At 49.7% G+C, this 19,535-nt stretch overlaps 7 protein-coding genes across 7 annotated transcripts; 4 read left to right on the top strand and 3 right to left on the bottom strand.

Moving 5' to 3' along the window:
- The first annotated feature begins 136 nt into the window (after window positions 1-136).
- On the top strand, window positions 137-2,339 carry BO87DRAFT_65406 (transcription factor domain-containing protein). The gene is made up of 4 exons (XM_025629453.1): window positions 137-879; window positions 925-1,015; window positions 1,064-2,084; window positions 2,216-2,339. The coding sequence occupies exons 1-4, from the start codon at window positions 209-211 to the stop codon at window positions 2,266-2,268; spliced, it is 1,836 nt and encodes a 611-aa protein (XP_025479202.1). The 5' UTR covers window positions 137-208; the 3' UTR covers window positions 2,269-2,339.
- Window positions 2,340-3,221: 882 nt separating this feature from the next.
- On the top strand, window positions 3,222-4,358 carry BO87DRAFT_397384 (sugar transporter; the record flags this gene model as incomplete). The annotated part of the gene is made up of 2 exons (XM_025625297.1): window positions 3,222-3,500; window positions 3,564-4,358. 2 exons carry the CDS (start codon window positions 3,222-3,224, stop codon window positions 4,356-4,358), a joined length of 1,074 nt encoding a protein of 357 aa, XP_025479203.1.
- Window positions 4,359-4,997: 639 nt separating this feature from the next.
- BO87DRAFT_376997 (uncharacterized protein) lies at window positions 4,998-5,862 on the top strand. Its single transcript, XM_025623440.1, has 2 exons — window positions 4,998-5,346; window positions 5,407-5,862. Exons 1-2 carry the CDS (start codon window positions 5,092-5,094, stop codon window positions 5,749-5,751), a joined length of 600 nt encoding a protein of 199 aa, XP_025479204.1. The 5' UTR covers window positions 4,998-5,091; the 3' UTR covers window positions 5,752-5,862.
- A 1,855-nt stretch (window positions 5,863-7,717) lies between these two features.
- BO87DRAFT_397386 (FAD-dependent oxidoreductase) lies at window positions 7,718-9,194 on the bottom strand (the record flags this gene model as incomplete). Its single annotated transcript, XM_025625298.1, has 2 exons — window positions 7,718-8,068; window positions 8,118-9,194. 2 exons carry the CDS (start codon window positions 9,192-9,194, stop codon window positions 7,718-7,720), a joined length of 1,428 nt encoding a protein of 475 aa, XP_025479205.1.
- Window positions 9,195-12,871: 3,677 nt separating this feature from the next.
- On the bottom strand, window positions 12,872-14,856 carry BO87DRAFT_377000 (MFS transporter). Its single transcript, XM_025623441.1, has 5 exons — window positions 14,706-14,856; window positions 14,389-14,634; window positions 13,538-14,332; window positions 13,298-13,471; window positions 12,872-13,249 (listed from the first exon to the last, which is right to left on the bottom strand). The coding sequence occupies exons 1-5, from the start codon at window positions 14,800-14,802 to the stop codon at window positions 13,164-13,166; spliced, it is 1,398 nt and encodes a 465-aa protein (XP_025479206.1). The 5' UTR covers window positions 14,803-14,856; the 3' UTR covers window positions 12,872-13,163.
- Window positions 14,857-15,334: 478 nt separating this feature from the next.
- On the bottom strand, window positions 15,335-16,619 carry BO87DRAFT_387160 (uncharacterized protein; the record flags this gene model as incomplete). Its single annotated transcript, XM_025624801.1, has 3 exons — window positions 15,335-15,894; window positions 15,946-16,423; window positions 16,482-16,619. 3 exons carry the CDS (start codon window positions 16,617-16,619, stop codon window positions 15,335-15,337), a joined length of 1,176 nt encoding a protein of 391 aa, XP_025479207.1.
- A 230-nt stretch (window positions 16,620-16,849) lies between these two features.
- BO87DRAFT_309512 (Hsp70 family protein) lies at window positions 16,850-19,114 on the top strand (the record flags this gene model as incomplete). Its single annotated transcript, XM_025619474.1, is given in 12 exon segments — window positions 16,850-16,902; window positions 16,954-17,024; window positions 17,080-17,531; window positions 17,582-17,626; window positions 17,688-17,754; window positions 17,803-18,046; window positions 18,110-18,209; window positions 18,257-18,354; window positions 18,369-18,422; window positions 18,477-18,663; window positions 18,723-18,855; window positions 18,888-19,114. The coding sequence occupies 12 exon segments, from the start codon at window positions 16,850-16,852 to the stop codon at window positions 19,112-19,114; spliced, it is 1,731 nt and encodes a 576-aa protein (XP_025479208.1).
- Between the last annotated feature and the right edge of the window lie 421 nt (window positions 19,115-19,535).

Here is a 19,535-nt window from a genome sequence, read left to right on the forward strand (position 1 = left end):
CGGCAGCTCAATGCTTAGTGCTTACATCCCATCACCCACCTCTAAGCAGATGATTCATCAAGATTATAAATACGGACTGCGCTCCGCTGTCCGCCCTACCCAATCACTGATTGATCTTCACTCTTGCGCCATTTCACTCACACTCTCACCTGCCCAAAACTGCCTACGTTGGGATACGTCTTCTTATCTTGTCAATCAATAGACAAAAATGCTACGTCGGACAATCGCATCCGGGAGATCCTGCCTCGAATGTAGTCGGCGAAAGATCAAATGTAATAGGTCACTGCCTTGTTCCTATTGTGTAAAGATTAGAGCGGCATGTGTTTATCCGCCGACGAGAAGGCGCTCTCGGAGCCCAGACCCAGGGAATGTCAGTGTCACTAGTCGGCTTGATAGAATCGAGGATACGCTACGAGTACTGAGCGAGGATTTGAGTCAGATTAGAGACTCACTACGCCAGTTAGTCTTTTTTTCAGCATCCGACACTACGGGGGATGGTGAGATTCCCCAAACGAGACCCTCGAATCCTCATGGAGACTGCGTCGATACTGGCCATAGCCCGGAAAATGGAACAGAGCCTCCAATCTGTGAAAATAGCACTTTTGATAGCGGGAAAGAAACAATTGAACGACAGCACCCATCGCCTGTCACAATATCCATTCTGTGGCATTGGTACCTGGATACCGTTGATCCTGTGCTCAGGGTATTCCATACGCCTAGTGTTCAGAAAGACCTTATGCGAGTCATCATAGCAGATACCACTGTGGATGTGGCAAAACAATGTTTGCTCTTCGCGATATATTATGCTTCAGTAACCAGTATGCCATCTACCACGTGCCTGGACAAGCTTAATGAAGATAGGCCAACACTACTGGAACGGTAAGATAGCCATGTCCTCAAACTTGAACCTAGCTAACAATATAGATATCGCAATGGAGTCGAGCGCCAACTTGCACGAGTAGACCTTTCATCGTCCTTGGAATTTACTCTTCTACAAGCCTTCATTCTATACCTTGTGCGTGATTATGTCCTTTCGCCCCAACTCAGCTTATAATCGTACTAGACCTGCGCCCGACTAGACAGTCACGGCCCATCAGTTATAACCCACCTCCCTACAGCCATCAACATGGCATACCGGATGGGTCTCCACCGCGACGGCACAACACAAAACAATTCAGTATTGGAGACTGAATCCCGACGTCACCTATGGTGGCAGCTCGTTACCCTTGACACCCGAACCGCAGAGGATCACAACACAACCCCCTATATCCTTGAACCATCCTTCACCACACAATTTCCATGCCTCATCGTTGACACAGGCCTCCCATCCCCGATCGCATTCAATGCCACTGCATCCAGCACATTCTTTCAACTTCTCCATTTCGAACTCATATCTTTCACCCGACGCATAATTTTCTCGGACACTTTCAACCAAGCAAACGACTATCACATTTTTCCCCCCATACAAAAGCACAAGGCCATCAACGACTTCCGACAATCACTGGAAAGCCGATATTTCTCTCACTGTGGCTCCGTAAATCACCTAGAGTTTATAACCGCAGCAACTGTTCAGCTCTTCCTAGTGAAAATGAAATTGGCGGTGTGTAAGCCTGGACACAGTTTTCGACCTATTTGTATAGAGGTTCTTCAGCGAGCACTCGCGCTGAGGGAGCATGAGCCAGGGCAGAAGTGGCTTTGGTTAGTTCAGAGAGACATGGAGTGGGGAATGTTGGAGTTGCTGCTGAATGATTTGTGCGCAGAGGGGGTGAACGAAGGGAGGGAAGAGTCGTGGAGGGTTGTTGAGCAGGCATATGGGTATTGGAGGGAAGATGCAACTGGACGGGAAACTGGAAAATGGGCGGTCATTGAGAAACTAAGGGCCCGTGCTTTGACTATTCGGGGTTACGAGAGCGAGATCGATGTACCGAACGGACTCGAATTGGTGCCGGAAGATTATGGCCCAAGGCCGGCTGAGGAGCTCGCCGAAGGTACTGGGACGGGAGAACTGCCTGGCGATGGGACCGTGTGCGAGTGGAGTATGGAGGCGTTTGAGCAGTATTTTCAAGGGCTGGGTGCCGGGGACGGTATGTCGAATGTGCTTTAAGCTGTTAGCTTGTACCGAAGCGTACATGTTTAGATGAAACCATACATAGTTTGGTCGTTGCGTGACGATCTCTATAATAAAATTACATACTGACATGACTTCATGTCACAGGACAGCAAGAATATGTGAGCGATACATATGGCGATTTCGTGCTCTGCCTATAACCTCGTTGAGAAGTGTAGCGTAGAGACTACGTAATTAGCAGCGATGAATGCACCAAAAAGACAATACTGGCCTGCAAAGTATGGTTTGCTCAAGCATAGTGCCAGGTGTCATTAGCAGGATGTTCATACCCTGCAAGCTGGCTGCATGCTAAGCTTTATCGGCCTGCAGGGCCAATCACATATTCATTCGTCTGTGCGCTTGCCAACCAACTACTCTGGCGATCTCCCTCTTATGCTTACCCCTCATCCACTCAGCCGGCTAGCAAAGCAATATATTGGCAATTGCTTATGGCACAATCTTATGCTGGTCGGAGAAATGATGAGCTGGCGCGCAGGGCCCAGCATCTTCCCCAGATTGAAGCCACGGCCACCAGATGCTAGTTCTTTTCTACCCTGGTATATTAGAACTGACATTATCGAACGCTATTAATCAACCTACAGGAATTGAATGGATATGAGTGTAACCCTGCGATCGGGCCTGTATTACGCCCTGCCACCATCAATAGCGGGCTTCGCCTACGGATGGGAGATTGCGTCCATGAGTGGCATCTTAACGATGCCGCAGTTTCTTTCCTACTTTCATACGCCATCAGCTTACCGACAAGGTGCCATGACAGCGGCTCTTCAAGCTGGCGAGTTTGGGGGTTCACTACTGATTGGGTTCTTTCTTGCTGACCGATTCGGCCGTCGATACACGCTTCTCATTTGTGTAGCTATTTATCTGATCGGGCAAGCAGTTGTTGTCGCTGCACAAAACCAAGCCATGTTTATTGCGGGCCGAGTTGTCAATGGACTCGGAGCGGGTGGCCTGTTCCAATCTATTTCTCTGTAAGCATATTATCTTTATCGCTGTCTCTAAATTATTCCCTCCCCCGATCTCGTGGTTTTACTGAGAGTGTCAGGTATACCGCCGAAACAATCCCCACACAGTCCGTGGCATTATGTCCTCCACAATGAGTGCAGGGATCGCTGTTGGCTTGCTAGTATCTTACTGGGTACAATATGGAGCGCTCAAGATTTCAGGAACAGCCGCATGGCGTATGTGCTTTGCCTTTCAGCTAGTACCTGGGGTCTTAGTGGGTATTTTGATTTATGTACGCCCAGAATCTCCACGCTGGCTGTTTCAACACGATCGCGGCGACGAGGCACTTCAAGTTTTAGCAGACCTTCATGACCACGGTGACTGCTCCAATCCATCCGTACAAGCCGAGTTCCAAGAAGTCCGAGTAGTCGTGCAATATGAGGGCCGCGCACCTCCCCCGTCATACCTGAGCCTACTCATCAAAGCGCCCTAGCGGCGCCGCACTGCGCTAGCAATGGGTCTGCAATTTATGCAGAACATCAGCGGCGTCAACATCGTCTTCTACTATGCAGCCAAAGTATTCGCGCAGACTGGACGCACTGGGACCCAAGCGGCAATGCTAGCGAACGGCATCGGATCCTCCATCTTCCTAGTTGCCTCCTTCTCGCTGACCGTCATGATCGATCGGTACGGTCGACGAAAGCCACTAATTATCGGACCAAGCCTCATGGGTATCTGCATGGTTATTGTTGGCATGTTACTAGTTGGCTACGGCTCGCCGCATTTCGATGCTGAATCCCAGCAGTTGAAATACAGTTTTGCGAACGTCAACGCCGGCAATGCTGCTGTGGCATTTGTCTTTCTATATATGATTTCCTTTGGCTCGACGTGCGCTGTGTTGCCCTGGACTTATCAGAATGAGGTGTTCCCTATCTCCGCGAGAGGCAGAGGGACTGCACTTTCTGCCTGCATTAATTGGTTTGCGAATTTTTGGCTCGGTTTATATATGCCTGAAGCGTTGAATAAGGCTGCATGGAACATTGATTTCGTTTTCGGGGGTGTTTGCATCGCGACTTCTTATGTTACGTATTTGTTCTATCCGGAGACTGCGCAGCGGTCGCTGGAGGAGCCTGATTTGTTGTTCACACCGAATCGGCGTAAGCTGGTTTGCTTTGACTGGGAGGCATGTCAGAAGGGGTCATTGCTGCATCGTGATTTCGAGGGCGTGGAGGTGGCACAGCAGCTGGAAACTGCGCTGGTCATGGGAGGGATTGAGAAGACAGTGTGAGTTGAAGATTTCCTTTTGCGCTTAGTATACCCGATACATACTATTATGTTCAAGGGACCGTGCTAAAGAGAATAATATGAAATTTTGACTCGTAGGCGAATAAGAAGAAGGGGCATGATGATGGATGGATGTAAGAGCCGAGTGATTAAAGCAGAAGGATCAGAACGGACCATCTCCCGACAGCACACAATGTGCTTATACACAGCCCCTACGGATTAGAATAGTTACACTAAAAGTAAGCTTCCTCGGCGTCCCACTAGACGGACACGGAACTATAATTAACCCAGCCTCATGCACAATGATGTTATTTTTTTGACAATGTCCTATCAACATCCCAGTAGACTTAACCCGGCCGGTCCCGCCCAACCCAATCAAACTCCTTGTAAGCAGCCACCCGTATCGCTGGCCTGGTGATTCGGTAGAAAGTAGTCACACGTGAGACAATTCCAACGACGCGTATAGCTTCATGCTTGTCAGATGCCCTTTCCTATCAGGATGTGCTTAACGGGGAAATGCGGATGCAGCTCTCAGTTTGAATAGCCAAGCTCAGATGATCATTGTACGCCTGATTGTTTACCGTAGAATGTACATGAGGCCGAGTTGAGGTTGTCATTTTCAGCTATGCAAAGAATATAAATATGCGATTGACCGTCTCATCTAACATGATCATAACCACAACCCATCACATCCACCCCAAGCTAACCAACTGACAACCATCCTCGAAACCACAAGAATGACTTTCCTAGCTACCTTTATCTCCCTCCTCACCCTCCTAGCCCCTGCCCTCTCCGCTACGAACTGCAGCACCGGCGCCTTCACCGTCATGTCCATCCGCTCCGGCACTTTCATCCAAAACCTCCCACTAACTGCCGCTGACACCAACTTCTACCTAGGAGGCACGACCTCCACCGCATGCCCGGAGGACGTAGCTGAATACAACGCTTGCCCACCAGGCGATGAAACCGTGATCGACTACGGCAACTACCTGGTAATTCTACCTATCATTCCCAAATTCCTTCCCACCACATAAATAACTGACAATGGACAGAGCTCCGGGTACGTCCAAGAAATCTACGTCGACCCCACCGGCGCATTGAAGTTTGTCGAAGCGCACACGACATACATGGACCCTGGTGCGTCGACGAGCACGTTCTGCTACACGCCGGGTACAAGCTATGGACAGTGGAAGTATACGGGCCTCGGGGCGACGGGGTTCATGGCTTGTCCGTTGGATGAGGATGAGGAGGTGAACGGGGGTGCGTGGCAGGTCTTTGCGGCCATGAAGAATGCGACGGTGCCGTCAGGGAATGTGAGTGATTGCTTGGGGTTTGAGGCTCTTGCGTATCCGTGGGTGTCGAATGGGAGCTCGATTGCGGCGTGGCAGTATGATTGATTAATTCATGATTTCTTTGATGGGGTGGTGTGTTGGGGAGGGGTTTGAGAGAGCTATAGTGTATTTAAGTTGATTGTGTCGCTTCTGGGGTTCAAAGTTAGTGCTACGGGGGTAATGGTTAATCAATGAATGGATGTTGCATAACTATTCATCCTAATATTTCATAGATATATAACTGCAACGCTGTTATACAAAAAACAGTACACCACTACATAACATTGGAAAATAGTTAAACAGTACTAGGGACCTACAGTACACGTCGCAAGGGACTAAGAATCAACCAAATCAACCAAATCAACCCACTTTAACCGATAAACTCTACTATAGCATATCCGCCAGCAGTCTCTCACCTCCGACAACTCCGCGGAAAACTCAACGCCCACGCCCATCGCCTAAACACTTATCACCCCATACTCTCGGGCGACCACAACAACGCCCCCACACTATCCCGTCAAGTCTACTACATACTGGACCGCGTCTCGTCTACTCCAGACTAAAGACTACAATTCTAACCGGCAATTGCAGCCATCCCATCGAATGGCGTAGAACCCCACTTACTCCTCTCACCACCAGGACACGCGACACAGACACAACCCTACGGACCGACATGGGAGAGACTAAGAGACCTTGGTTCCTTTTCCCGGAAATTCCTTATGCTCAATGCCGGACATGCATTCTACCACTGACTCGTAACTTCAGTTCACAGCAGACTATACCTTTACAACCTCCACAACTAGACTACAACGTTCGTACTCACCCGGCCCCCATACCACTGAAAAACAACCCCAAGATCCCCTTAGATCCGCCCCGATCAGATCCGACCCCGACATCCAAATGCCACTCAGATCCGGCATGTCCGTCTATCCATCTAACTAATAATGGGGGCGAGATCGAAATCGAAATCGGAATCGCCGAGCCCGGAGTCGTAATCGCATCCCATCCACGCCCTACCTACCATGATGAATAGTAGAGACTACTAATACCCATCACCCACCCAAACAACCCCATTGGCCAACTGTATGAGCATATCCCGGCTTACGATCCCGAAAAATTCCATCGCAACAAAACTACTAACCCCAAACTAGACTACTAATTAGTTATGTTCTGGTTTAACGTTAGTCAGCCCAACTTACTCACCACTAGGCAGTTTAGTGCAGAAACTATCTACCGACTAAACTTAAGTAACCCAAGGGCCATGCGACATGGGACACATGTAGGGATCAGACCATAGCCAAGACAATTGTTGACCATAGGGTAAGACGGGGAAAATTTTTTTTTCATTGTATCTTTCCCATCCTTTCCGGGTTAATGTCTTGGTTTTCAGGCACATGGCATGACATTAGGATTGTTCCATGGAACTCAAAGGAACTGTGGATGGAAGAAGGGGAGAGGAAGGGGTAAATAGTCCAAGCCAGCCGCTTTTCTGGATGTTAGTGGGGTGGAGTGGGCTGGTTATTAACCGGGTGGATAAATTGTCGCTTTTTGGTTCATAACGGTTCAGTTGGACTAGTTGTTCCTGGGGGAGGGGAGAATATTAGGGGCAGCTTCGGGGACTCTTTCCGTTCGTATTTATCTATTTCTTAACGAGACGATCATAACAGTTCATTTATTGGGTCACTAATATCTTTAACCTGGAGGAAAAGGGATGAAGAGTAGAGATATTAACTGACATTAATTAATCATTTATCTAAATTGATTAATCCGGAAGACTTCCCATCTGGGAATAGACTCCCCCCGTCGTACCTCGGATCAAAACTCGGTACGCCGCGCAACCGAAATAAGGATGATGAATTCAAGAGACCAACATGTCTGATATATATGATGCCGAACCAAGAACCGAAATGCCAAAAATCAAACAGCCACGGCATTATGCCTGCTGTGTGGTAAAACTGTATAGATGATATCATAGCTCGTGAGAACCCAATAACCCAAGCCCGCCAACCGGAACACCACCCATGCAAACCCTCTATAGGAACTCCTTTTCAGATGAATACAGCGACGAGGTCGAATCTCCCGGTCCGGGGAGCTGCACCTTGGTCGCATCGAAACCCCACGCCTGTTCGCGAGCTTCCTTGCCGTTGCGGACTTGCATGGGCATGGTCCACTCCTTCAGGCGGCCCTCCAAAAAGCCCAGGTCACGGTTCTTTTCCCACATCCGCCGCGACACCTGGAAGGCGGCATTGACTGTTCCTCGCCGCAGATCCTCATATGCCTTGAAGGCGACAGGGAGAGGATCGTAACGGTGCTTCGCTAGGATGCGCGAGAAGAGAATGGCGTCGTCTAGCGCGTATGCGGCAGATTCATCACGCGGCGGCATCTAATAAGATCAGTATTGAATCAATGGCAATTGAGGGATAAACACTTACTGCATGCGCCGCGTCACCGAGGAGGATGACCCGGTTACGGTACCAGCGTGCACCCGGGCGAACTTGCCAGACAGGATAGAGCATCCAGTCGTCGGCCTTGTTGACCATGTCCCGGATGGCCGGCAGGCCCGACCGGCCAAAACGGTCCCGCATCTCGTGGCAAAGGGCATCTTTGATAGCCGCGGTGCGCCGCCAATCCTGACCCGGCTCAATCTTGTAGTGCGACAGGAGCTCCTGCCGGAACTGCACGATAGCGGCAACGAAGATTTGAGTATGATCTCGATCACAGTAACTGGCGAGCAAAGAGCCATGACGGGAAATGTTCATCGAGGTGGAGCGGAAATGAACAGGGGGCTTGATGTCTTTGCTATCAATCATGGTTTGGACGAATGAGATGCCCGTGTACTCGGACGGGTGCTCGGGAGAGACCCATTGGGTGCGGACGTTGGAGTGGACCCCATCGCAACCAAGAACGAGGTCCCCGGTGGCCGTTGTGCCATCTTGGAAGTATAGGACGGCCTTGTCTTTTGACTCCTTGCCGCGGACCAGCTTCTTGCCAAAGACCACATTGACGTTCTTAGTGCGCTCGACAACTTTCAACATGGCCAAGGACAGGATGATACGCATCACTCTGCGGCCCTTATACCCACCAAATCCGTTTCCATTGTCATCAGTAAAGTTGATGGCGCCGAGGGAGCGTCCCGAGCGGCTGGAGAACAGCTGGATAGCATCTACATCGGTGCCAGACTCCGGTCCCAGCTTGTCCAGCTCGTCGAGGACACCCAAGCGATCCAGATGGCGCTGAGCAACGGGGGTGAGGTTGATAGCACCGCCGGATGTGGAAAGGATGTCGTGCCGTTCATAGACGTTGATCCGGAGATCGGGGACAAAGGGCGTCAATTCCTTTGAGAGGGCCAGGGCAACGGCAATGCCTGCAATGCCGGCACCCACGACCAAGATATCGCGGGGGACCGATTCAGCTTCGAGAGGGGGAGCTCGGTCCACGAAGTTCCAGAAGCTGACCCAATCCTTTCCGGCGGAAGGTGGCGGAGTCGCCTCATACCCAAGATCCATCATGGCTGCAAGTTCTGCAATGTGATTCAACCGATACGAAAGCGGTACAGGGTTCTATTCATGAGAAATCGAGGAAGGTTGTGGAGGGGTGCTGCCATAAAGAGAATGCGTGTCGTGTGCGTAGCTGCCCAAACCAGAGAGGATTCGCTTAAAATAAAAATAAAGAAGATTCTAGTGAAAAGAAAAAAATCCTTCGGAGGCGAGACTTGACTACTAATATCCAGGGGGAAAAGGTTAGGGGATTGGGGTTTGTATATGTACACCAATCACCCCGGTGCACCGGCCAGGCTCCGTAGTTTGTAGAGACCAGCAGGAGACATGTTCGGCCGGATATGGAGACTGTTCGGAGGTAGGTCTGCCATGGTGGTATGGAGACTCGACGCGGCGAAAAAAAGTTGGCAGGAACCAAGACCCAAAAAAAGTTTTACTTTCCATGTCGAGAAAAAAAAATAGAATAAAAAATAAAAATAAAAACCACGAAAAGAGATTTGCCTGCAGGCTCTCCACTCATCAAACTAAACCTCGTCTGGCGACCATCGAGGCAGAGACCGAGCATCAACGGCGCCAGGCCAGCGTCTGCTGCTCCACCCGACCTCCGAGACCACGGCCGATTCGGGATGCTATAGGCTGGTGAGACCAAGCTGTCACTGACTGAACGGTATCCTGACCCGCGGTGGGCACGCTGGATCATCTCATCACAACCGTTACGGTCCGGCGCGGCACTCTTGGGAGCAAGTTAGTCCATTAGATCCATTGGTGAGTGGTAGGTACTATATTGAGGGGACTGATAGATCAAAGGGACTGGATGAGAAGGAAGGAAGTGCTTACCGAGGTTGAGACAGGAAGGTGTGGGTCAGTCCGTGTGGCAGCTAAGACTGAGATGAGCCGGGATGGAGGACTGATCTTGTCGGCCGGAAGGGGTTCATGTTCGTGTCTCAACTCTCAAGCGATGCCGGCGCAGAGACCGGGAATGGTAGGAAACTATGCATGGTGATGCAGAAACAAAGATGTGGAGGAGCTGAGATCTTCTGCTGAAAATTTCTACTTGTTTGGTGGGTGATTGTGCGTAGCCAAGACACTAAGGCGTGAAGAGGGCAGGGGGGGGTCACCTGCTCCTGCATACATCCTAGCATCTTCAGTCTGGTTTTTCAGGCTAACTAACTACAGGTGAAGTTGATGATGATGATGTAGAGAACCCCATCGGAAGAATGTTGTCGTTCAATTTACTGCCGCTGAAATGACCGACTTGGTATCTCAATCACATGTTACGATCGCAATTGAGCTTATTAACCCAAAATATGAGGACCAATCCCTGTCAGCGCCATCTGCGCTTATCCTGATATCCCAACTCCCATATCAGTTCCACTAAAGGAGTTGTGCGCCTAACACTACGCATTCCGGTTGGAAATCGATCCAAAAGCCAGGCACTGATAATTCAGGAACCGCACACAGATGGTCCAAGTGCCCTTCGGTCGCGATCCCGACCCTCCGAAATGATCAGGACAGTCTAGACTCCGCTTGCAGCTCGCCTTGGTTGTCCCCTCTTCCCGCGACTTGGAATCTTCGATAGGGGGATAATACGGAGAACTATGGGAGTCTTTGCGGCCGCCGGGTTCCATCGACGGTACTTCTCCATCCAACCAAATTCGATGCAGTCCTCGCGCTATTGTCCTCTCCAGTCTCCACTTCGTTTAGGCTCGTCCGTGAGCTGCGTGACGTAGCCTCAATTGTCTCGGATCGACTACTTGGTAGGGAAACAGACTGAGAAGGGAATGGCAATTCTGTTAGGCGAATTGAAGGCAGCCTGTTGCCTCGTATAGACAGGCACGGGGGGAACCACATATCCATTGCCTGCCCTCACGGATGTCAATGTTCATGCACCTGTCATGCACAGAGACAGAAACCAAGCGTGACTCAAAACCGGTTTCGCTTGACCTTTCAGATCTGAATTTTCTAGCGTCAACTCGGGTTTCCACCACTCAGGGTCGACAGCCAGCAACGCCCTCCGAGAACAGTGTGTGTTCCTGACGATCCATATCTGTTTTCTCCTTAGTAAATATCTAACCCAGTCACCACACTACCGCTTTTTTTTTTTTTTTTTTTTTTTTTTTTTTCCACACCACGAACTGCCGTTGTTTCTGAATTTCAGCTTCTCGTCACTAGTACAAGCCGGATCGTTTCAATCCAGAAGCAACTCCGTCCATGACGACTACTCAGCCTTATGCGGAGGACTGCTTCCTCGAATCATGTCTCGCAACAGGGGGATGTCAACTCCTCATCTGCTGCAGCCGTTCCGGAGGAATTGCCGGAACGGCCACGCGAGGCCCCTCTTACCCCCCCTCCCTCTTCCGCTATGCGGCGTCTCCATCACCCCTGGAATAGAAACATAACCTAGACAGACTGACAGAGACATTATACGAGACTGCGTCCACTACTACGATACAACCACCTACCACGGAACACAGGTCCGTCAATCACAGCCTCCGAACAGATGCCAGGCAACTATGATATCGCACCGCATCAAACACCCGTTGACCCCAAAAAGATACATAACCGTACCCGGAAATTGCATCCGCCCAGGTAGCCAGAGATGAGCGAAACCTCGCACCCGATATATCCGACACTGACGATCTACAAGTCCAAAACCCCTGCTACTCTTGGCGGGCGGGGGGAGAGTCGTTGTCACACGTACGCAAATAACCGTCTCGTGATGAGTTTAGTGCCTAGTACAGCTACTTTCTATAGGTCCAACGGTTGCAGAGACAGGACAAGAGAGTAATTATATCCCCACCGCGGTAACTGTCATCAAACTCTATCGCGAGATCGGCATACCTAGTTCATCCTGAGGACGTGGCTTGACATACCCATGCGTGAATCGATTATTATCATTATCCAATATGAACAGGGTGTACTCATCATCATCAACCTTAGTTCCATGCAGATGCAGATGGGATTGGGGATCTCGATCTGTGGTAAATGCCGCATGGCGGAGGGTATTTCCCTATATGAGTAGCCTATTATTGTTCGTGGGTGATCGTCGCTGGTTAGGCTGTTTTGCTTCGTGGTACTACTACGTAGGAAGATAGGTCTAGATCTATATTTCGGAGTTGCTATTCCGTGCATCATGATGAATCTACAGGTAGTAGTAAGGTCTCCAACAGCAGCATGACACATAGTATCTCTCACATCTAACAACTTCCTAATCACTACGCCGTTCACGGAATTCTCAACAGACCCAACCCAGACCCAGACCCAAAGTCTCCCAAGCAAAGCATGATAACGTACGAAATACCGCAAGCCATCTCATCACAATTGCTCTCAACCCCGCACATAAACCAATAGACCAACCCAGACCACCTACAGTTGAAGTATCCCCATCACGTCAAATATATTAAATATGAGGTGTATGTTTCCCCAACACATGGAGATAAGGCGAGAGGGCCAACTGAGTTTTTGGTCCGAGCGTACGGTCCCCTACTAGATTAGACCTATGATTGAGTCGCGCTGTGTCACGTTGGACCTGTACGATCTAGTTTGCACCGATAAGAGTTTCATCTATACCGTTGAGACGGGGAGAGGCCTATGCGTATCTTGGATAATAGGGGTGTACAAGAAAAAGTAGATAGGTGCTGCGCACGGATAGCTTGTCTCGTATCTGGCGTTCTAAAGTGTAGGGTCTAGGCAACTCATATATTGGACAGGGCTAGATAATGAACGAATGATAGGACATTGACGCACGGATGCGCGGCTTCACATGTAATGTAATGATGACTCTGAATCTGGATCTCTCTTATGCTATCATATCTTTGAAACGCTAAATGCAAGATGCATGAACTTTTTCGTATATGCAAGGAGAAACACTTTTGGATGTATCGTCAATAGACCGTTTCATGTAGGTCAACCGGGGAGTTTATCTCGGCCGGGTATATACGAGTCTGCGCGACGGTCGCGTCGGAGAATAAGTCTAATAGTCTAGGTGGATTCCGCCACACGGTCGAAATGGACTTTCGAGTCTAGGTTGAAGAAGGTGTTGACGCCGGAGAGAAGACACACAATTGCTAGTTTTGTTAGCGTTGACTCAAAATTGAGAGTGGTAGGGAACAAACCGATAACGCAACTCATCTCGTAGTAGCCGACTTGTTCAGCGATGTAGCCGGAGATGATGGGTCCGATGAATGCTCCGAGCGTCCACCCCATACTGGCTACTGACAGAGCACGGGAGTAGCCTCCGTTGGGGCCGAAGATGCCGGGGTGCTTGGCTTCGACTTCGTCGATTGTGACTGTAGTTGTATTAGTTTGCGATCGTAGGCTTCCGTTGTTCGTAATCGTCAAGTGGAAGTACATACCCGTAGCTTCGATGGTTCCAGCCCCGTTCAGCAAACAGGACACTGATCCCACCACAGTAACACCGACAGCATAGATAACCTTCCCGCGGTCGCCCTCATTGGCCCATGGGAATCGCTCGTCACCAGGCATGCCGATCACCCACATCACGGGCGCAAGAAGCAAAAAGCCGACCGTGGTAGGCCATCGGGTCCCGACCCGATCTTTCAGCCAGCCACAGATGGGGCTAAGAAGGATCCCGGGACCTTGCAGAGCGAAGAACATCATACCAGCAGGAAAACTACCCCAGCTGAAGACATCGCGAACATGGAGAGGAAGGGTGGTGTCGAAGCTGGAGACCAGAACAGCAAAGGAAAGATAGCTGAGCACGCCGCAGACGAAGCGGCGATACCGCAAAATATACACATAAAACTTCCAGCCCGCCATGTCGCCCTCGAGGCCGGGATTGCTGCTCAGGAGAGGTGCGCGTTCAGGATCCGATGCGACACTCGCATTGCTAGAATAGTCCGCGTCGCCTTGGACGTCCGGCTTTTCCAGCATGAGCAGACGAAGAATAATGTCGAGGATAAGGATAATAAAGGCACTAGACCACGCTACCCAGTATCCGCCCAGTTCGAAAAGAATGCCCGCAACCATCGGACCCCCTGAGGTACCTGCTGCTACGACCAGAGAAATAACCCCGTATGTCTTGCCCAGATTTTCTGGTTGCACATTGTCCGCAATCGTGGCGTATCCGACCACCCAGATAAAGGAGCTGGCAATTGCCTGAATGAGACGTCCCGCGAAGAGAGTAAATGCTGTGCATGGTTGTCAGTATGCCCACATTCCAGAGATATGCGACATAGAGACCTACTTGATGTCGCCAAGGCCAGAACTATGGACCCAAACAACGCAGCTAACAGCGATCCAACGAGCAAGATTCGCTTGGAGGACATGCGATCGGCATAGTGGCCAATGAAAGGGCTTGTAACGAGAGCAGCGATGGCGGTTTCTGACAGCAAAGCGAAACTCACGCGCTGGGTGAGGGATACGTCTAATCCGAGGCGGTTTTCGAGAACGTAGGGGAGGATGGGAACGAGGAAGGCGTAGAGAAAGGTGTCTAGATAAGGCGACAGATATTGTAAGCGGAATCCCTCCCAGTAGGATAAACGCAGTCAGTTGGGGTGTTACCAGTGAACAAGGCCATGGCCATGGCGCTGACAATGAAAAGGGGCGATGACCGCCATTGTTGGCCCCATGCGCCTCCCTTAGAGTCGGAGAAAGTCATGGTGCCGTCGTACAACTGCAGACCAGTTGGGAATGAGGCAGAGAAGACATTGCGATGGAGCGCTGCTGATAAGGATTGAGGGATGGGTGTCAGCCCTTAGCTGGCACCCCAATCGGAGTCCGCGGCTAGCAATTCCGAAACCGAAGCCGGGGTTACTTATTAATCATCCAGCACGGAGTACGGAGTAATAGATGAGGATAATATACACCGCTTCCCATGATCTTCGGGCCATGCATGGAGGTGTCCCAACATAAACCTAAGCAGGTCATTGTTGGTGGGTATCGACCCTAGGGCCCGTGTTGACTGCAGGGAGAAGCAAACACCTTGCAGGGGAAATCGAACATGTTTTGCGGGTGGGGCAAATCCTGACCAGGCACTCAGGCAGCAAGGCATCCACAGCCCACTGGGGGTTTATCTACTAAATATGTCAAGAAATTGATGGAGGCTGACTCTAATATCCGACAAATAGCCTATGTTGATCAAGAATAAATGAATATAGCCTGTTTCAATTATTAGAGAGCGAATCCTGCATTCACACAGTATCTCCTCCGAGTTCAATGCCAAAGGCCATATCCCTGCAGGAAACACCTTCATTATCGACGCTCTGCCCACTGTCCGATAGGTGGTCCGACACGTCCTGCAAACCTAGAACAAGGGTTTTTGACACCTCTGTATAGGCTGGGCTCTGATCTTCTGCATCTTTCGTAGCCAGGACCGTCTCTGGTACTACAACGAGAGCCCTGCTCGTTGACTCTTTGTACAAGCCCGGCCACAGCGTGCATTGAACACGACTTGCAACCTCCTGGAAAGGCATAGCCTGCTGCATATAATCCGGGGTAAATTTATCTCCCAACGCACTGCGAAAGAAATGATAGCGGCTCAGTTGACGATCTAGATCGCGCTTGAACTGCATACACTCCCGCACAAGGGCACGCAATCGCATGGCCACAGTGGGCCCTTCAACGGAATAGTACTGCGAGAGCATTATCTCCACTTGAGATACCACCATGTTTATGTCGCTTTGCTCATCTCCAAGCTTCTCTACGGCCATGCTTGTGGCCGTGCGCCAGTGATGCTCAACATTTCCGGGGCCTGGGGTTCAAATCAGTCTCACTTTGACCTACAATAGATCGGAAGTCATACAATTCTGCCGTAGTGTCTCTGCAATAGACACGAACCTTGCCGATTCTTCATTGGGTATTCCTAGTAGGTATGAACTGAATATGCGCTGAAACAGAATTTGGCTGACGACAGAGGCGATAAACGCTGGAATCTCATGTGGGCCTCGAGGTACAAACATTGCTCCATTGCGCTCGAGATTCTGCCTGAGTTTGTTCAGCTGATCCAAGTCGCGAAAGTAGGTATTGGACCAGTTTCTAAGTCGCTGTAGGAGCCGTCTCATATTTTGTGCGATATCGTCGTCAGAGAGAATGTTTGGCTGAAAATTTAGAGCTTGTATCTGCTGAGTGAGTGATCGGATGTCCGATTTCTTTTTAGCCAGCTCTGATCTCATCGACTCCTTAGACTGCTGCGCGTGGTATAGTTGACGCCGAATGCCCTCTTCTACGTGACCCGTTGCCAGCGCAGCCTTTTCTAACCCTCTGTATAGTTCGGGGTTGTTCTGGGAATGTGAGCATGGGGATGTCATTACTGAATCGTCAACTGTGAAATCGACTCACGCGAAGAAGATGTTCGACAGGTGACAATCTTGGAGGCGACATATCGCCGTTGGTAGCAAGTCTTCGGGGCCTTTCCATATTGCGAAGGACATCAAGCATTGGGAAGTACTGGGAAACGATGTCGATGAACTGCTCCATGGTGGTAATTGCCGTTGTGTAAAATGCTGAATTCATCCTCCAAGGTCTTCGCCAACGTTGACTTCATCACTTCTGGCTGATCGTCATCGTGACTATGGGGACGGAAGTGATGCATGGTAATGACAGAATCCATCTCTCTTCGGCTCCTTAAATCCGCTCTGGCACCCCTCCTTTCACTTCCACATTTTCTTTTTCGTTTCTGTACGATAGTATACTACTGTGTCTCAAATATGTCGAATCCTCGTATCGTCATTGGGCTTGACTTCGGCACCACTTATAGTGGGTAAGAGATAATGATTTACCCAATCGTGATCGGGGAACTAATATTTGTCAGTGTCGCCTGGGCTTTGAGAGATTGTCCAGATAAGCCAGAAGTCATAATGTCGTGGCCTGGAGCTGGGAACCGTCTGTGGCGTCTTTTGATACGCTCATAAAACAATCTGCTGATAATTAGCAACAGGGACAACACCTAAAGTCCCTAGCACCATGGTGATCAAATGCGGCGGGCGTGTCCATTGGGGTTACCAAACCAACTACCTTGTTGGAGATAATATCCGGGGTATGAAGCTATTATTAGATGAGCCCCAGAATTCAGGATACGTAGCATCTTTGATAGATGCGGGACTCCTCAAAAGGTCGCGCATACCTGCGGTTACTTTGACTGGCATGTATCTGACAGGACTGGTTGACCATACCAAGAAGGTTCTCCAGAGGCGCTTTGGCCCGGCAGCCGAACAGATGGAGATGAAGTATGTCCTAACGGTGCCGGCCATCTGGTCTGATAAGGCAAAGGATGCGACCTTGAAAGCTGCTTCAAGGGCCAAAATCCCTCAGAAGGATATTACTTTGGTGTCTGGGCCAGAGGCGGCAGCTTTGTACTGCCTCAATGCAATTCAACCTAACTCCATCGAGGTAAGTTGGAGTACGCGATAAGAAGAGCTTCTTTTTTACGTCGAATGCAGAACAACGATGTTGTCGTAGTATGCGATGCCGGTGGTGGTACTGTGGTAACTAAGCCTATCCCCACATGGGTGACTATTTTGCAATTACCATGGCTGAACACGACAGGATCTCATCTCATACTGCGTGAAGACGGTGTCTCCATTGCGCTTGGAGGAGGTATCCGAAGGCAGCGGTATGCTATGCCTCCAGACAAGACGCTATCTAAATCGGCTGACAAAAGCAGGTGACATCTGTGGATCGGTTCTGCTCGATGCCGCGTTCAAGGCTTTTCTTAATGTCCTGGTGAATGATAAACATCTAAGTGGAAAATCCTCCGAACTGGCGTTGAAGTATTGGCAAGATCAAATCAAGCCCAATTTTGCGAGTGACCCGGACTTTGAGGAGGAGACCCATTTTGTACCTCTGCCTGGATTGAAGGATAACCCTAAAATAGGTCTACAAGATGGGTTTCTTCAGCTGGAAGGGTGAGTAAATCTGCATCATCGAAGCATCCCTGCGCGCCTTGAAGCTAAACTCTAAAACTATAGTGCTCAGATTAAGAAGTTCTTTGATCCGATCGTTGACCGAGTCAAGGTGCAAATTGTTCACCAGGTTAATAGTGCTAGAGCCAAGAATATGCCAGTGAAGGTGAGTACATCAGTTGATTTAGGAGCGTGGCTGATTATTAACGGTAGGCAATCCTTCTGGTGGGAGGATTCGGGTCATCCGAGTACCTCTATCACTGTATTCAGGAAACATTCAGTGACATTGTTGTGATGCAGCCACCAAACTCGTAAGAAGTTAAAGAATGTCTTTTATGATGCCCAGGCTAACAAGCACTAGTTGGTATGCTGTGATGCTGTGAGTCTCTTAAGGTAGACAGGGTATTGGCGCAGCCTGCTTACCTTAATCCAGTGGTGCGGTCCGATATGGTTTGGGAGGCAACCAGGTTACGAACCGAATTGCTCGATGCCACTATGGCATTTGGCATGAAACACATAATCCCGAGACAATGGCTAAGTTTCCAGACGCAAAGAGATTCTGGGATGACTTGAAGGAAAGGTGGTATATTCGCGACATGATGAAGTGGTATATCCACAAGGTAAGTACTCAGTCGATGATCTCCAGCGGACCTTGCAACTGTTGCTCATTACTTTGTAGGGCGACGAGATTCACGAAGGAAAACCCATTCGGATGGGTTTTGACACTACCGTTGCTGTTGGCAGAACGCCCAGTGTTACAAGCAGACTAAAAATATGCCTTCACAGTGAAGCGCCAGAACGTAGCAATAGTAGTAGGCAACTAACATTTTTATGTTCCACTGAGGTACATCAGCTAATTACTATGCAGGTGTCTACCAGTTGTGTACCTTGACAACTGATTTAAGCAGTGTACCCACTCAATACTTCACAAAACACACGAACAGCAAAGGCACAGAGTACTACACTATTAGTCATGTCATGATTATGACCCCGGGGTCCGCCTCACTTAAATTCGAGCTGGAGTTTAATGGCCAATCGTATGGGGAGGTTCAGGCTACTTATTTCGATTGAAAGTCGCACTCGGACACTCCGACTGCGGTGTGTTCAGGATACTGATCGTGCTTTTTTTTTTAAACTAGCGTAGCCATAGGGATTTTTATTCGAAGTCTATCAACACGTCCAATAAGTGCATAGTGATAGCTCAGAGGTATTGACGCTTCCATATAAACTCATGCGTCTAGACAGCCTTCTAACTGTATTCCCTCGGAGACCACACCACCCCAACCAACCATCAAATGATCTAAAACAGCTAATCAAATTTAAGAAACCCCTCGCTGCCCCCCAGCTTCGCCAAGCCACCCAAATACCCCAAACCTGCAGCAAACAACCCGGATAAACACCTGCATTGGCCACCCCGACGCAGATCTTCCGCGAATAGCGTCGTGTTACGGTGAGCGGAGTTTACCCGCACCTCCGCATCCGGATAAAAACA

This window comes from Aspergillus neoniger, assembly GCF_003184625.1.
Source record: "Aspergillus neoniger CBS 115656 unplaced genomic scaffold BO87scaffold_18, whole genome shotgun sequence".
NCBI lineage: Eukaryota > Fungi > Ascomycota > Eurotiomycetes > Eurotiales > Aspergillaceae > Aspergillus > Aspergillus neoniger.

Excerpts from the sequence above, each read along its gene's own strand:
- BO87DRAFT_65406 (XM_025629453.1), top strand. The coding sequence starts at position 209 with ATGCTACGTCGGACAATCGCATCCGGGAGATCCTGCCTCGAATGTAGT. Across the intron at positions 1,016-1,063 it reads AAGCCTTCATTCTATACCTT|ACCTGCGCCCGACTAGACAG; the intron begins GTGCGTGATTAT and ends TAATCGTACTAG. Across the intron at positions 2,085-2,215 it reads AGGGCTGGGTGCCGGGGACG|GACAGCAAGAATATGTGAGC; the intron begins GTATGTCGAATG and ends TTCATGTCACAG.
- BO87DRAFT_376997 (XM_025623440.1), top strand. The coding sequence starts at position 5,092 with ATGACTTTCCTAGCTACCTTTATCTCCCTCCTCACCCTCCTAGCCCCT. Across the intron at positions 5,347-5,406 it reads TCGACTACGGCAACTACCTG|AGCTCCGGGTACGTCCAAGA; the intron begins GTAATTCTACCT and ends GACAATGGACAG.
- BO87DRAFT_377000 (XM_025623441.1), bottom strand. The coding sequence starts at position 14,802 with ATGACTTTCTCCGACTCTAAGGGAGGCGCATGGGGCCAACAATGGCGG. Across the intron at positions 14,333-14,388 it reads TCTGGCCTTGGCGACATCAA|CATTTACTCTCTTCGCGGGA; the intron begins GTAGGTCTCTAT and ends AACCATGCACAG. Across the intron at positions 13,472-13,537 it reads TGGAACCATCGAAGCTACGG|TCACAATCGACGAAGTCGAA; the intron begins GTATGTACTTCC and ends ATACAACTACAG.